Source organism: Hemitrygon akajei, unplaced genomic scaffold, assembly GCF_048418815.1.
Source record: "Hemitrygon akajei unplaced genomic scaffold, sHemAka1.3 Scf000062, whole genome shotgun sequence".
In the NCBI taxonomy this organism is placed as follows: domain Eukaryota; kingdom Metazoa; phylum Chordata; class Chondrichthyes; order Myliobatiformes; family Dasyatidae; genus Hemitrygon; species Hemitrygon akajei.
In genome coordinates, this window is record NW_027331948.1 from 4,407,071 (window position 1) to 4,421,210 (window position 14,140).

Consider the following 14,140-nt stretch of genomic DNA (forward strand, 5'->3'; position numbering starts at 1 on the left):
CCTTCCGAATGAGGATCAAACAAGGTCGAACTGTTCCACCTTCGAAAATCGATTCTCCTCGATCTTTACCTTCCAAACTTTTCTTCACTCTCCACGGCAAAGAAACCGTTGGCAATAACCTTTTAAACTTTAGGCATTATGTAAAACTTCATTTTTAACTAAACTGCGTCATCACATTAAATCACGCAGTGACATGAAGTCATCTTGGCAAATTCCGCCACGAAGTGCCCCGACTGACAGGGTGGGTCTTCCTTTTATACCCTGTAGAAAAAACCTGTCACATGACCTCTACTGGCGGGAAAATGACCTCACTCCACCATCACAAGACCATTACCTCATGTCCAGTATAACTTCAACCCCAGTCACGTGACAAGGGTACCACTGTCACGTGTCACGGGTACGTAACACCTCCCTCCAAAAAAACATTTTTAGTCTGACAAGAACAAAAATTTTAACAATTTCTTACAAAAAAAAAACAGATGTATAAATTATATAACATACACAATATACAATACAGCAGGAGTGTTACAATAAAAAAACCACTCCAAACAAAAAAAATATTACATTGTACATTCAACATCGAGATAGACAATCAGCAACCACATTATCTTTACCTTTAATATGAGTTATCACAATATTGTACTCTTGTAACATCAAACTCCAATTTAACAATCTTCTGTTTTTGTTTTTCATCTTACTCAGAAAAACTAACGGATTATGATCAGTGTAAACAATAAGTGGTTTTTGAGTTGTACCAACATATACCTCAAAATATTCTAAAGCCAAAACAAGAGATAACAATTCTTTCTCTATTGTTGAATAGTTTCTTTGATGCTTATTAAATTTCTTAGAAAAGTAAGCTACTGGATGATCAACCTCATCACCCTCATTCCTTTGCATCAATACTGCTCCCGCAGCTTCATCACTAGCATCTACAGCTAATGAAAAAGGTTTTTCAAAGTCAGGTGCCTTAAGCACAGGTTGTTGACATATCATTGTTTTCAATTTTTCAAATGCTTCCTGACAAGGCACTGTCCACACAAACTTTACATTCTTCTGCAGAAGATTAGTTAATGGAAGGGCAACATTAGCAAAATTCTTACAAAATTTTCTATAATATCCTATCATTCCCAAAAATCTTCTGAGAGTTTTTTTCCCCGTCGGAGTGGGAATCTCTAAAATTGCCTGAACTTTTGCCTGAACAGGAGCTACCTTACCTTGACCTACAACATAACCAAGGTAAGTCACAGTGGCATGTCCAAATTCACTCTTGGCTAAATTAATAGTCAAGTTAGCTTTTGAAAGCTTTTCAAACAATTTCTCCACTGCAATTATGTGTGCTTCCCAAGTATCATTTCCTGTCACTAAATCATCAATATAAGCATCAGTATCTTTCAATCCATGAATCACAGAATTAATCATCCTCTGGAAAGTACCTGGGGCATTCTTCATCCCAAATGGAAGAACATTATACTCATATAACCCAGATGGTGTTACAAATGCAGAAACCTCTCTACCTCTGTCCGTTAATGGAACACACCAATACCCTTTCAATAAATCAATCTTTGTAAGGAACTTTGCTTTCCCAACTTTATCTACACAATCATCTACTCTAGGAATTGAATATGCATCTGTTTTCGTTACAGCATTCACCTTCCTATAGTCCGTACAAAACCTAATACTACCATCAGGTTTTGGCACCATAACACATGGCGAACTCCAATTCGAGTTAGAATGTCTAATAATATCATTCTCTAACATGTATTCAATTTCTTTCTCAGCAAGTTCACATTTTTCCATGTTCATCCTATATGGATGTTGTTTAATAGGTTTGGCATCTCCAACATCTACATCATGTGAAGCTATAGTAGTCCTTCTTGGAACATCTGGAAACAAATCCTTATACTTAAAAATCAATTCCTTCATCTGTTGTTTCTGCTCTAGCTGTAAATGTGCTAATTTCTCATCCATATTTTCCAAAATGGTCGAATTAGGTAACCTAACAGAAACAATGTTAGATTTAGAATGAAAGTCAGATGAGTCATCTATCATGTTCCCAGTTAAATCAAACTCATTCCCACTAACCACAACAGTCACAGTATCAAATTGTTTCTCAAAATATGGTTTAATCATATTTATGTGGCAAAGTTGTGTTGACCTTCTGCGATCTGGAGTTTTTATTACGTAATCCACATCATTGATTCTAGACACAATTTCATAAGGTCCATGAAATCTAGCTTGTAAAGGATTTGTCTGCACTGGGAAAAGAACCAACACCTTATCTCCAGGCTTAAACATCCTCATCCTAGCTTCCTTATCATACCAAGTTTTCATTTTCTCCGGAGCCAACTTTAAATTTTCCTTGGCTAAACTACAAGCTTTATGTAACCTGTCCTTAAATTTCAAAACATAGTCCAACAAATTAGTATGCACTTCCTTACTAATCCACTGTTCCTTCAATAAAGCTAAAGGTCCTCTAACTTTATGCCGAAACACAAGTTCAAATGGACTAAAACCTAAAGATTCCTGTACCGATTCCCTTACTGCAAATAAAAGTAAGTTTATACTCTCATCCCAGTCACTTTCATTTTCCACACAATATGTCCTAATCATATTCTTGAGAGTAGAATGAAACCTCGCCAAAGCACCTTGCGATTCTGGATGGTATACAGACGAAGTGATTTGCTTAGCTCCCAATTTATAAACTATCTGTTGAAACAATCCAGACATAAAATTACTACCTTGATCAGTTTGTATTTCCTTAGGCAATCCAAAATAAGTAAAGAATTTTATAAGAGCCTTTGTCACAGTTTTAGCTTTTATATTCCTAAGTGGTACTGCCTCTGGAAACCTAGACGAAGTACACATGATAGTCAACAAATACTGATAACCAGTTTTTGTCTTTGGTAATGGACCAACACAATCTACAATAACTTTAGAAAACGGTTCACCGAATGCTGGAATAGGTTGTAATGGAGCTACTGGTGTAACCTGATTTGGTTTACCCACAATTTGACAAGTATGGCACGTCTTACAAAACATCGCCACATCTTTTCTTAAACCAGGCCAGTAAAAATGTTTTAAAATCTTGTCCACAGTTTTCCTTACCCCTTGATGTCCACCTAAAGGCACACTATGAGCTAAAGTCAAAATCTCATTTCGATAAACTTTAGGAACAACTACCTGATAAACAACATTCCATTCCTCACTTGCAGGAATTGTAGGCGACCTCCACCTCCTCATCAACACTCCTTTTTCCAAGTAATATCCTACTGACACCTTCTCAATTTCACTACCTAGTAAAGCTTGTTCCCTTAATTTTACAATCTCAGGATCTCTATTCTGCTCTGCTATCATCTCCTTCCGAGACAGAGATAAATCTTCATAGTCAGACTTACTCCCAGAATCTTGTTCAAACAACGAAGGTAAGAAAGTCTCTGACACATCCTCAAAACTCGAATCCTGAGTCGAACAGTCATGAGTAACAACCTCATTCTGCACATCAATTTTTTTAGCCATAGCTCTAGTCACAACACAGGAAGAATCTGTGTCAGAATTCACCTCTGGTTCCTCTGATTCCATTGTCAAATGCACTTCAGGAAAAACTTGTCCACCTGCCAAGTCATTACCTAACAATAAAGAAATACCCTTCACAGGTAAGCTATGCTGTAGTCCTACTTTAACAAATCCTGTAACTAACCCTGACTTTAAATTTACTTCATGTAAATGTACAGGCATAAAATCACTTCCAACACCTCTTATGTAATTCACCTCACCAGTATCACTCTCTTCATTAAATTTCAACACACTATCTAACGTCAGTGATTGACAAGCTCCAGTATCCCTAAGAATTTTTATTGGCACCAGAGTAGATCCTTCTTTCAAGGATACAAACCCTTCAGTTATAAAATGATCATATCCCTTTCTAACTTTGTCAGACTCTAACAAATCCTCATTTGTGTTTACCAAACCCTGTAACTTTACAGGTGCTTCAGTATGTTGCACACAAGCATCTGGAACTGCTTCCTTCTCTTTCTTTTTCAATTTGAAACAGTTAGCTATTACATGGCCAGGTTTCTTACAATAGTTACAAATAAGACCAAACTGTCTTTCCTTCACAGGTTTTCCTTCCTCCTTACCTCTCTCATTAACCTCTGATTTAATTTCTAATTTACCTGGAGTCTCCATATTATTTTTCCTCTTAAAAATTCTACACTGAGGAAATTTATTCTTATGGATTAAAACATATTCATCAGCTAATCTAGCACAGTCCTGCAATTTATCAGTATCCCTCTCATTTAAGTAGGTCCTTACTTCAACAGGAATGCTTCTTTTAAATTCCTCCATTAAAATCAGCTCTCTCAATGTATCATAGTCCTCATTTACATTTTTAGAAGAAACCCATCTCTCAAAACACATAGCTTTATCATAGGCAAATTCCACATAAGTCTTTTCCACAGACTTTTTCAAACTCCTGAATCTTTCCCTATAAGCTTCTGGGACTAATTCGTATGCTTTGGGAATATTCGTTTTCACAATATCATAATCTAATGCTTGCGCAGCAGTTAAAGCTGTGTAAACTTGTTGTGCCTTGTCTTTAACCACACTCTGTAACAACACTGACCATTTATCTTTCGGCCACTCTGACATCCGAGCAATAGTTTCAAAATGTTGAAAATATCTTTCCACTTCTGTTTCACTAAATGGAGGGACCAATTTAATTTCGTGACTAGCAACAAACGGTTTTTTAAAATCAGAAGACTGATTCCCAGACCTTAATTTCGCCATTGCATATTCAAAATCTCTCTGCTTTTGTTCAGCTTCCATTTTACACCTCTCTAACATCATTTGTTCGATTTGCAACTGCATCTCCAGATTACTTATTGGAAACGATTATAAAATCGATTCATCAAAATGACCCGAAGCCACAAAATGTGATGCGATCTTTCTCTGTATTACAGCTTTTGATGTAGTCGCCAAAATACCTTTAAGTTGCAATCTCTTAGCAATCTCAGATACTTCAGTTTTTTTTGCCGTCGCTAACAAATCCGCGTCTGGCGAATCCAGAAACTCATCAATATTCATCGTTGCCGAATACCACTCACAAGCCAAACAAACAAAAAAAAAACCGAGCAATCCCCGTTACCAAAACACCGATTCAAAATTCAAAAAGCATTTTAAACTCAAACGATCCAAATTCCGGACGCAGCCCCCATAATTAATGTTACGTATTCAGGCAACAATAAATATAGATGAGATAGGCAAGGGTTTAACAACAAATAACACGTTTATTAAACACTGAAACAAACCCCCTCAAAAGTAAACAAACCCAAACGTAACCGGAAAACAGCTGCTGTGCGACACATTCACAGTTCTGAATAGCTTTGCAGTCCCCAACAGTCTTTAAAGCGGTATTGGAAAAAAACAGTTCTTTAGAACGATATGCCGGAAGTTCAAAAGCTCACAGTACTTTTTAAAGGAGAGACTTTTTAAAGCGATGTAAATTCTCTTCCACGTCGATGTCCTTCGATTCCCCGGCGTCGAACTTTCCCACGAAGAATTTTATAAAATATAATGGCTCAAAGGTACTGACCTTTCTTCCCACACTATTCTCAATCCTTTCTGGTCAACCCAAGGAATTAACAACGAGAGTAGTCAACGAAATCCTTCCGAATGAGGATCAAACAAGGTCGAACTTTTCCACCTTCGAAAATCGATTCTCCTCGATCTTTACCTTCCAAACTTTTCTTCACTCTCCACGGCAAAGAAACCGTTGGCAATAACCTTTTAAACTTTAGGCATTATGTAAAACTTCATTTTTAACTAAACTGCGTCATCACATTAAATCACGCAGTGACATGAAGTCATCTTGGCAAATTCCGCCACGAAGTGCCCCGACTGACAGGGTGGGTCTTCCTTTTATACCCTGTAGAAAAAACCTGTCACATGACCTCTACTGGCGGGAAAATGACCTCACTCCACCATCACAAGACCATTACCTCATGTCCAGTATAACTTCAACCCCAGTCACGTGACAAGGGTACCACTGTCACGTGTCACGGGTACGTAACACTATCTTCATGGTTACCAATCCCGGCATTCCCTGCGAAGGTATCTACGGTGGAAGACCCGGTGGTCAAAGCTCTGCTGCTCCAACTGCCGGAAGAGGGCACGGTGGACTGTCCGGACTTCCAACCGCACCTACTGCCACCATGCCAACCCTCTTCGGCGCCCAGCCAGACTACTGAAAACTGGGGAACATGTATGGATGTCCACAGCTGAATTTTGTTCATACATGGGAATTTCAAAATATGGATATCTTAGGAATATATTTCAATGAATGGCGAAGCTAGCCGGGACGTCATCACTTTGATCGGTTGAAGCTGTAGAAGCAAGAAAAGTATCAATATGGTTAACGATAGTCAGTAGGATTAGTAATGGTGCTATTCTACTGGGTAGCGGTGATATCATTTAGCTCAGTGATAGTTTAAGGGAAGTAGTGGAAACATCAACGAGGTCAGTGAAATTTTAGTAAAGCACTGACAACTCTGCTTATAGAACGGAAGTGTCTCTACGAACTATACAACAGGTGTGTAATCGTTCTGAAGTTTCAGCATTACAGTCAATGTGTCTGCTATCGTCCAATCCAATTCTAGGCTTTGACTCTCCTGTAGCTGAGACTCATGACCGTGTGTGCGCGGAATGGAACATTCGTGCACATTCAATCGGCTGTGTTTCACATTACTGCCCATCTAAGTTTGAATAAAGACCTCTTTATTCTGTTCCTTGCAATGTTTTATCTCATTCTAGCAAAATGCACACTTTATTTCAAATATTTTTTTGGAAACAAAAGCTTCTCATGTTATTTGGCACACATTTATAATTGAAATTATCCCGTAGTTCTGAAAGTGCCGAAATATAACGGGTTAACTGCATCTCATTTTGACAGTAATTAATCAGATCAGTGAAGTGCAATAATTATCGCTTGCTGTTTTCACACAGTCCAAATGAAAGAAAAAAAAACGCATGCACATTTATTTGCAGCATTCAGCACATTTTATCTTCAAGAGTTATGTATGTTAAACGTAGGTTTACGTGTGCACAGGGTATTTTAACAGTTATATTCATTATTTTATTCTTGGCATGAGATATCAGAGAAAAAAAAAACACATGGCAGTTCTGTAAAGCTGTAAATAATGATGGACCTCCTTTCTTATGTTCCTCGATGGGTTCCATTATCTGAACCTAGGGAACACAAGCTGCATCTATTTTCGCCATTGAGGTTCTTATCCTGATCCACTGAACGATGTCTGGATTTATTTTCGTGCAAATGGCTAAATAAAAGAGTGTATAAACACAGGCATATAAGTATCGCCGAATTTCATTTAGATGTACGAACATAAAAATCTGCCCGTGCCTCGAAATATAAACACGACCCAATGTGATGATAAAAGATGGGTTTATATTTCTCCTTAACCAGCGGGTCACTTCTGACATCAGTATGAAATCATCAATAATAGCCGAGGTTCCACTCGTCTCTCTTCCACTGCTGTTTCGGTCAGTCGCTCGTACATTGTCCGATAATCTGAGACTTTCTCTGCTGTATGCTTTTCTCCAAAAGCATACATCCTCACATTTGCCTGTGTTCAATTGAATCAGGCATTTCTGAACGCGTTGCCCAAGCAATAACCTTTCTGGCTGTATAGGACGCCCCCATTTTTGAAGCCGTCCGGATATTTTTTCTGATCCAGCTGTCTACATTGACAACCAATCACTGTTATAGATAATAAGTAAGAACGGGACTGAACCTAGTCCCTCCGGCACACTAGTCGCAGTCAAAAAATCCATCATCCTCTCTCTGCTAATCCGGTGTTGGATCCAAATCAGCAGCTTTGGATTTTCAACACACAGTTTTCGTCCTGTACCATGGCAACCAGAACAGCGAACAATAACCTAAGTATGACATAACCAATGATATGCAAAATTGCAATATAACATCCCGGCTCTTAAATTCTATGGAGTCTCTCCAATGACAAAACATTGTTACTGAGATATCGGGCCCAGAACTGTTGACAATACTCCAAGTGTGGCCTGGCTTGTGTCTTATTGAAGTCTCAGCATTATCTCCTTGCTTTTCAATTCCATTACCATTGAAATAAATGCCATCATTGCATTTGCCTTCTGTACCACAGACTCAATCTGTAAAGTAACCTTTTGGGAGTGTTGTACGAGGATCCTGTGCACCTCTGATGTATGAACCTTCTCCTCATTTAGATAATTGTCTACACTATTGTTCCTTTTGTCAAAATGCATTATCCTACACTTCCCAATATGGTATTCCATCTGCCACTTTTTTGACCATTCTTCAAATTTGTCTAAGTCCTGCTACAGTCGCATTGCTTCCTCAGCACTACCCACCCCTCCACCTATTTTCGTAACATCAGCAAATTTTGTCACAAAACAATCAATTCCATTATCTAAATTATTGACAAACAATGTGAAAAGTACTGACCCCTGAGGAACACCACTAGTCACCGATAGCCAACAAGAAAAGGTCGCTTTTATTTCCACTCGATGCCTCCTGCCTGTCAGCCATTCAGCTATCCATGCACCATGCCAGTATCTTTCCTGTAACCCCGTGGGATTTTGTCTTGTTTAGCATCCTCATGTAAGACACCTTATCAAATGCCTTCTGAAATCGTTCTAAACATCAAATCATCGAGCTGACTCGAAGAAGAAGAAGAAAATCTTCAGTAGGATATTGATTGTGTCAACATTCGATGATAGAAATGCTAGGAAGATCTAAATTGGGAGAACACAGAAACAGGGCGTGACGGGCGAGTGTACGGAGAGCAGAGCCAAATCATAATAATTCTCATGCCAATGGAAATGCAGTAGACATTCATGCCATTGGAAGTGCTGTAGAATAATCGTTTATTCTGTAAACACATTCTAAGCACGGGAGTCGGGAATGTGCAAGATTTGTGTTGTTCACGTACGAGGCTGGAAAAACGTGACACTTCCTGCATTGGGAGTAAGAACAGTTAATTTATAGAATTTTTTATAAAAACATCCAGAATAATTTAGATAAAATTAGCAAGGCGTTTATCGGATTCTCACATGACCGGTCAGTAAGAAAAGTTCAGAGGCTTGGCATTTTGGATGAGGTGGCAAATTGCCATCGATATCTTATTCGCGGGATAAACCATCAAGTTGTATAAGATGGATTGACCCTCTGACTGGAGATCAGTGACTAGCGGGGGTGCAGTGTGCATTGTTGCCTATTACCAATATCAATATTTGGGTAATTGTTAATCAAATAGTTAATCAATATATTGTTTTGTTTCATCAACAGGTTATTTACAAATGCTTTGGTCTGTAGTCATTAAATTGGGTTAGTAACTCTGAAGTCAGAGGCTTTCGGCTGAACACACTGCGCAAACTTGGCCACTCAGCCAATCGACCTTCATGGATTCATGGCTCTTGCTCTGCAATGCCGCCTGCCGCTTTCTGTAACTAGTCACACCTCAGCCTCCCGCTGTTCGTTACTGAAAACATCAAAGTATGTGTTTCTACACGACAATTAGGAGATCAGTTCGAAAAGCCCACAATGAACCCTGTCAGAAAGAGAAAACAACTTGCATTCCTGGGCAATAACAGGTTGTGGAGACAGAACACATGTTGGATCAACAGCTGTTCGCACCGGTGCTTTAAAACTGTAACCACTGGTTAGAGATCATTTTTTAATCTTGACATAAATTGTGGAAAATTTCAATCGTGCGGGAAGGAAACTATGGAAACACAAACGCCTTCACCACCAGAAGTGGGTTTCAAAAGAGTGAATTACTTCTTAATCACTGATCCGAAACACATACCATAGATTGATTGGAAATAAATGCCCGAAATACTGTAAATATCTGATGCTGAACTGTTATCCTGTTATCACTTTAATTCACCAAGAATGCTTTATTTCCGTGTGGATATATTCTCAAGCGTTTATTAATTCCAAACGGCAGCGTGGGATATTCAGTAGATATGAGGGAGGGGGCAGTTTCGCTGTTCTCTGAGACTCACAGAACACTATCTGTGTGCAAGCTGCTGCCTGTCGGCAGGGCCGATTCCGACGTGCAGACATTCCTCAGAAGCAGCGAGCAGCTTCTCTGCTGAAGACAGATCCAAACAGCTCGACATTCCGCGCTCAGCTTCAACCGTGAAAGAAGCTTGCTTAATATTGCATCTAAATAGTTCCTTTACAGAAAAAATGACACACAGAAATCACGAAGATATAAACATAAAGTTGTCCGCGTCTGCAATCCCGGTGTCCACGTCTGACAAGTGTTATCAGACTCTGCGAGTTTCCAGTATTTTATTTTGCATCGAACAACCTCATCTGAAGTTTTAATATATATTTATTTGGGATTTAATTAAATAATTCGAACAGCGGAATTCTCAACTGTGACGTTATGAACACTAAAATATCACAGTCATTCTGTCTTTTGAGTGGTCAGTTATTGTGTGTGTGTGTGTGTGTGTGTGTGTGTGTGTGTGTGTGTGTGTGTGTGTGTGTGTGTGTGTGTGTGTGTGTGTGTGTGTGTGTGTGTGTGTGTGTGTGTGTGTGTGTGTGTGTGTGAGAGAGAGAGAGAGAGAGAGAGAGAGAGAGATCGGAGAGATTCCCTTCCGACATTTCCGATATCACTATTATTGTGAAAGGTTCTTCAGCACGGACTTGGTAGATACAAACAACAGAATGTCTGTGATTGAAGTTAACGAATTCGTGTTGTTTAAAATCCATTTGTCAATAATTAATATGTTAACGAACATTCCACAGCTCTTTTAACCCATGGAATCTCCTCCCAATTGCCCCAACCCCCACCAAATAAGAGCCGAACCCCGCTGTATACGTTCACTATTCTGGAGAATTAGAGACAACACCTGACTCGGATGTTGAACCGGACCAAATGACCGGTTTGCTCCTTCCACTCAGAGATAACTGCCTGAACTGCGGCTCTCAAGACTATTCGGTGATAAACTCTCCGTCACTCATTCGAGATACAGTAGTCCGAATGAGCCGTGTAAATATAGATGGCCGCAGTTCATGACTAATAAACTCTCACCGGAACATGTCTGGCAGCAAAAGGAGAGTGGACTAGGGTAAGTAAATGAAGGAAACACAAACAGGAACATCAACTCTGCGTTAACCTTCCCTCGAGGTGCCAAGTAGGTTATGTCTGGATTTCCGTGTAGACCTCACAATTTTCCCTTCTCGCTCTTCCATCACAACCAAGGATGTTCTCCTTTAATTCAGCGAATCACCGTCTGCTGATTTAATCCAGCTTGGGTTCTGGAAGTTTCTGGGCTCCACACTGTCGGAACGGGGTCCTCCGGCGCAGGACGATTTTCAGCTGAAGCATCGCGCCCCTGTCCTAGTTCAGGGAGTCCTTTTTCTGCTGAAATCTAAGCAAACACGTTCACAATTTACCCCCCCCCCCCCCACAGCAACGTTAAGAGGTTATTGACATTCCCTCTGGGCAGCTGTTGACACAAGAAGCCCCCGACGGCTGTGGTTAACAGTGGGCTTCATGTTACAAGCAGCTTTTCTTGATACACACCCCACCGGAAAAAGTCGTCTATTCCATTTAGCCAGAAGTTTTCGCAAGGGGATTGGTGGCCTGATTGAAAATTGGCACCATTGATGGACAGACGCAAGTACTTAAGGTGTTAGAGTGGCTCTAAGTGAACGAGAGATGAACTGACTGAAAATTGTCACTGAAATGATATTGGCCGACAGGGCGGTAATGACGTTCCGTTTGATATTGATCACTAGGGCGGAAGTAGGATGCTGATAAAAAATGGGAGCCGGGGATGGATTAATTTCCCGTTTCAAATTGATCACCAAAGAGAGAGCGTCAAATTGATTGAAAATTGTTATCAGGGAGGGAGTGTCACCTTATTGGAAATGGACAGCCGGTATGAAATGATGTACTCACTAAAATGAATGATTATCCTTTATTTCCACAAAGTTTTGATCTATCGGACTCCTCATGGTCCTATAGTTCACGGTGTAAGACCTACCGAAGAGCAACAGCTCGACCTGTCTGATATTAATTTCCACCACGTATTCTCAGCCCACCTTTCCAGCTGGTCCAGATCCCACTGCAATCTCTGAAAGTCCTCTTCTCTTTCCTCTACACGCTTTAAGTTCGTGTAATCCGCAAGAGTGGCGATCCAGACAACCTGGTCTCGTATCCAATTCACTGTCTCACTTTAAATGCCAAGCGACTGAACTTCCTTGACCGACTTCCCATGGGACAAAATCTCATCGAGCATCTTGTGGATTGTCCGCTGTCTTGCCATCAAACTTTCTGAATAACATTGTAGAATTACTCTGTAAGAATGGGTAGACACGACCTGCCCCGCTCAAAGCTATGCGACTATTCCTGATCAATCGTTCACCATATCCGGCCTCTCAGAATACCTTGCAATGAAGTTCATTGCAATTATTTTTGTTAATTTCAGGTTCGCTGGCCTATCGCTTCCTGGTTTATTTTGAAAGATCATCTTACACACCAGACCAACATATTTCAAATTGTCTGTTGGGATATGGTTTGTTGATTGTTTTGGGTAAAGTTGTCTTAATTAGTACATAGATGTCCCAACGAGAGAATGTGTAGTACTTATTCTGCCATTAGGAAAAGAGACAGAGCAGGTAACAGAAGTTGTGCAAAGGAAAACTGTGGTAACAGTGCCTTTAGTTTCAAAAGAAATACGTATGCATAAATTTAGGTCTGCTCCGCGGTTTTGAATTCTAAATTGGAGGAAGTCCGATGCCGTTAGTATCAGAAAAGAACATGCAAGTAGGAATTGTGACAGCCTGTTTTCTGGCAAAAGTCTATTTGGCAGCTGGCAGGCCTTCAAAAGAAAAATTCTGAGAGTACAAAGATCATAGGTGCCTGCCAGAATATGAGGTAATGTTAACCGGTGTAGGACACTTTGTTCTTAAGAGATATTGAGACCTCTGCGAAGAAGCAAAAGGAGATGCTTAGCAGATCCAGACAAGTATGACCAAATGAGGTATTTATGGACCATGGGAAATTCAGGAGAATACTTAAAAAATAAATCAGGCTGCTATAAGAAGTCATGAGGTTACCTTAGAAAACGTGGTTTAAAAAAAATCCATAGATATTCTACGGATATAATAAGAGCAAGAGGTCAGCCCGGGACAAAATTGATTCTTTGGAATATTAGATGGCATTACCTGTGGGAAACTGAATGGAATGAGGAAGAACTAAATACATTTAGTCCAACCTCGTGGACTGTGTACCTCATATTCTGGAGGAGATGTAGGCAGCCTGAAGCAAAATAGTGTGCATTTTGGTTGACAGCGTGTTACTATGGACCTGAAGGAAGCGACTGCAAACATTTCGGCGTCCCAGCAGCGATATTTACATCATCCTTAGTGACAGATCAGGTAGGAGAGGATTGGAGGACAGCCGATGTTGCTCCTGTGTTCAACCAAGGCTCTAAACATACCTGGGATATTATAGGCCAGTGAGCCTGATATCAGTAGTGCGAAATCTTTGAGTGTATTATGAGCGACCCGACATGTAACGATTTCATTAGTCATAGACAGATTACGGATCCAGGCATGGTCCACTGAGTAGTAGGACATGTCCTATTAATCAGTCCTGCGCCTGCAGTTATTTGTCATCTATATGACCGACCTGGTTCACAATGTGGTCAACTGGATCAGCAGAGTTGCGGATATCTCCAATACGGGGTGTAGTAGATAATGAGGAAGACTATCATGATTGCAATGGGATCTGGATCGAGGAGAGCAGACGGTTAAAAAAGGTAGATGAAATTTAGTGCAGATATGTGCGAGGTGGTGCACATAGTTAAGACCAAGCTATATCTTAAACAATGAACTTTTGGGAGTGTATTAGAACAAATGAAAATAGAGTTCCGGAATTCATGGTAGGGAGTCGTCACAAGAAGATCAGAAAGCATTTGGCACATTGACCTTCATAAGACATGCTAGTGAATAGAGATGGAATGTTATGTTTAGGTTCTGTAGATATTGGTACGATATTGGTGAGGCGTAATTTGGAGTTTCGTGCACAATTTTCTTCACCTACCTACC

General features: G+C 40.0%; 1 protein-coding gene across 1 annotated transcript in view; it reads left to right on the plus strand.

Moving 5' to 3' along the window:
• The window catches only part of LOC140721830 (uncharacterized), a 119,920-nt gene that overhangs the window by 22,920 nt on the left and 82,860 nt on the right, over positions 1-14,140 (plus strand). Inside the window, exon 2 of the mRNA XM_073036638.1 lies at positions 6,112-6,262. Coding sequence (XP_072892739.1) covers positions 6,112-6,262 — 151 coding nt within the window. The remainder of the gene's footprint in view (positions 1-6,111; positions 6,263-14,140) is intronic.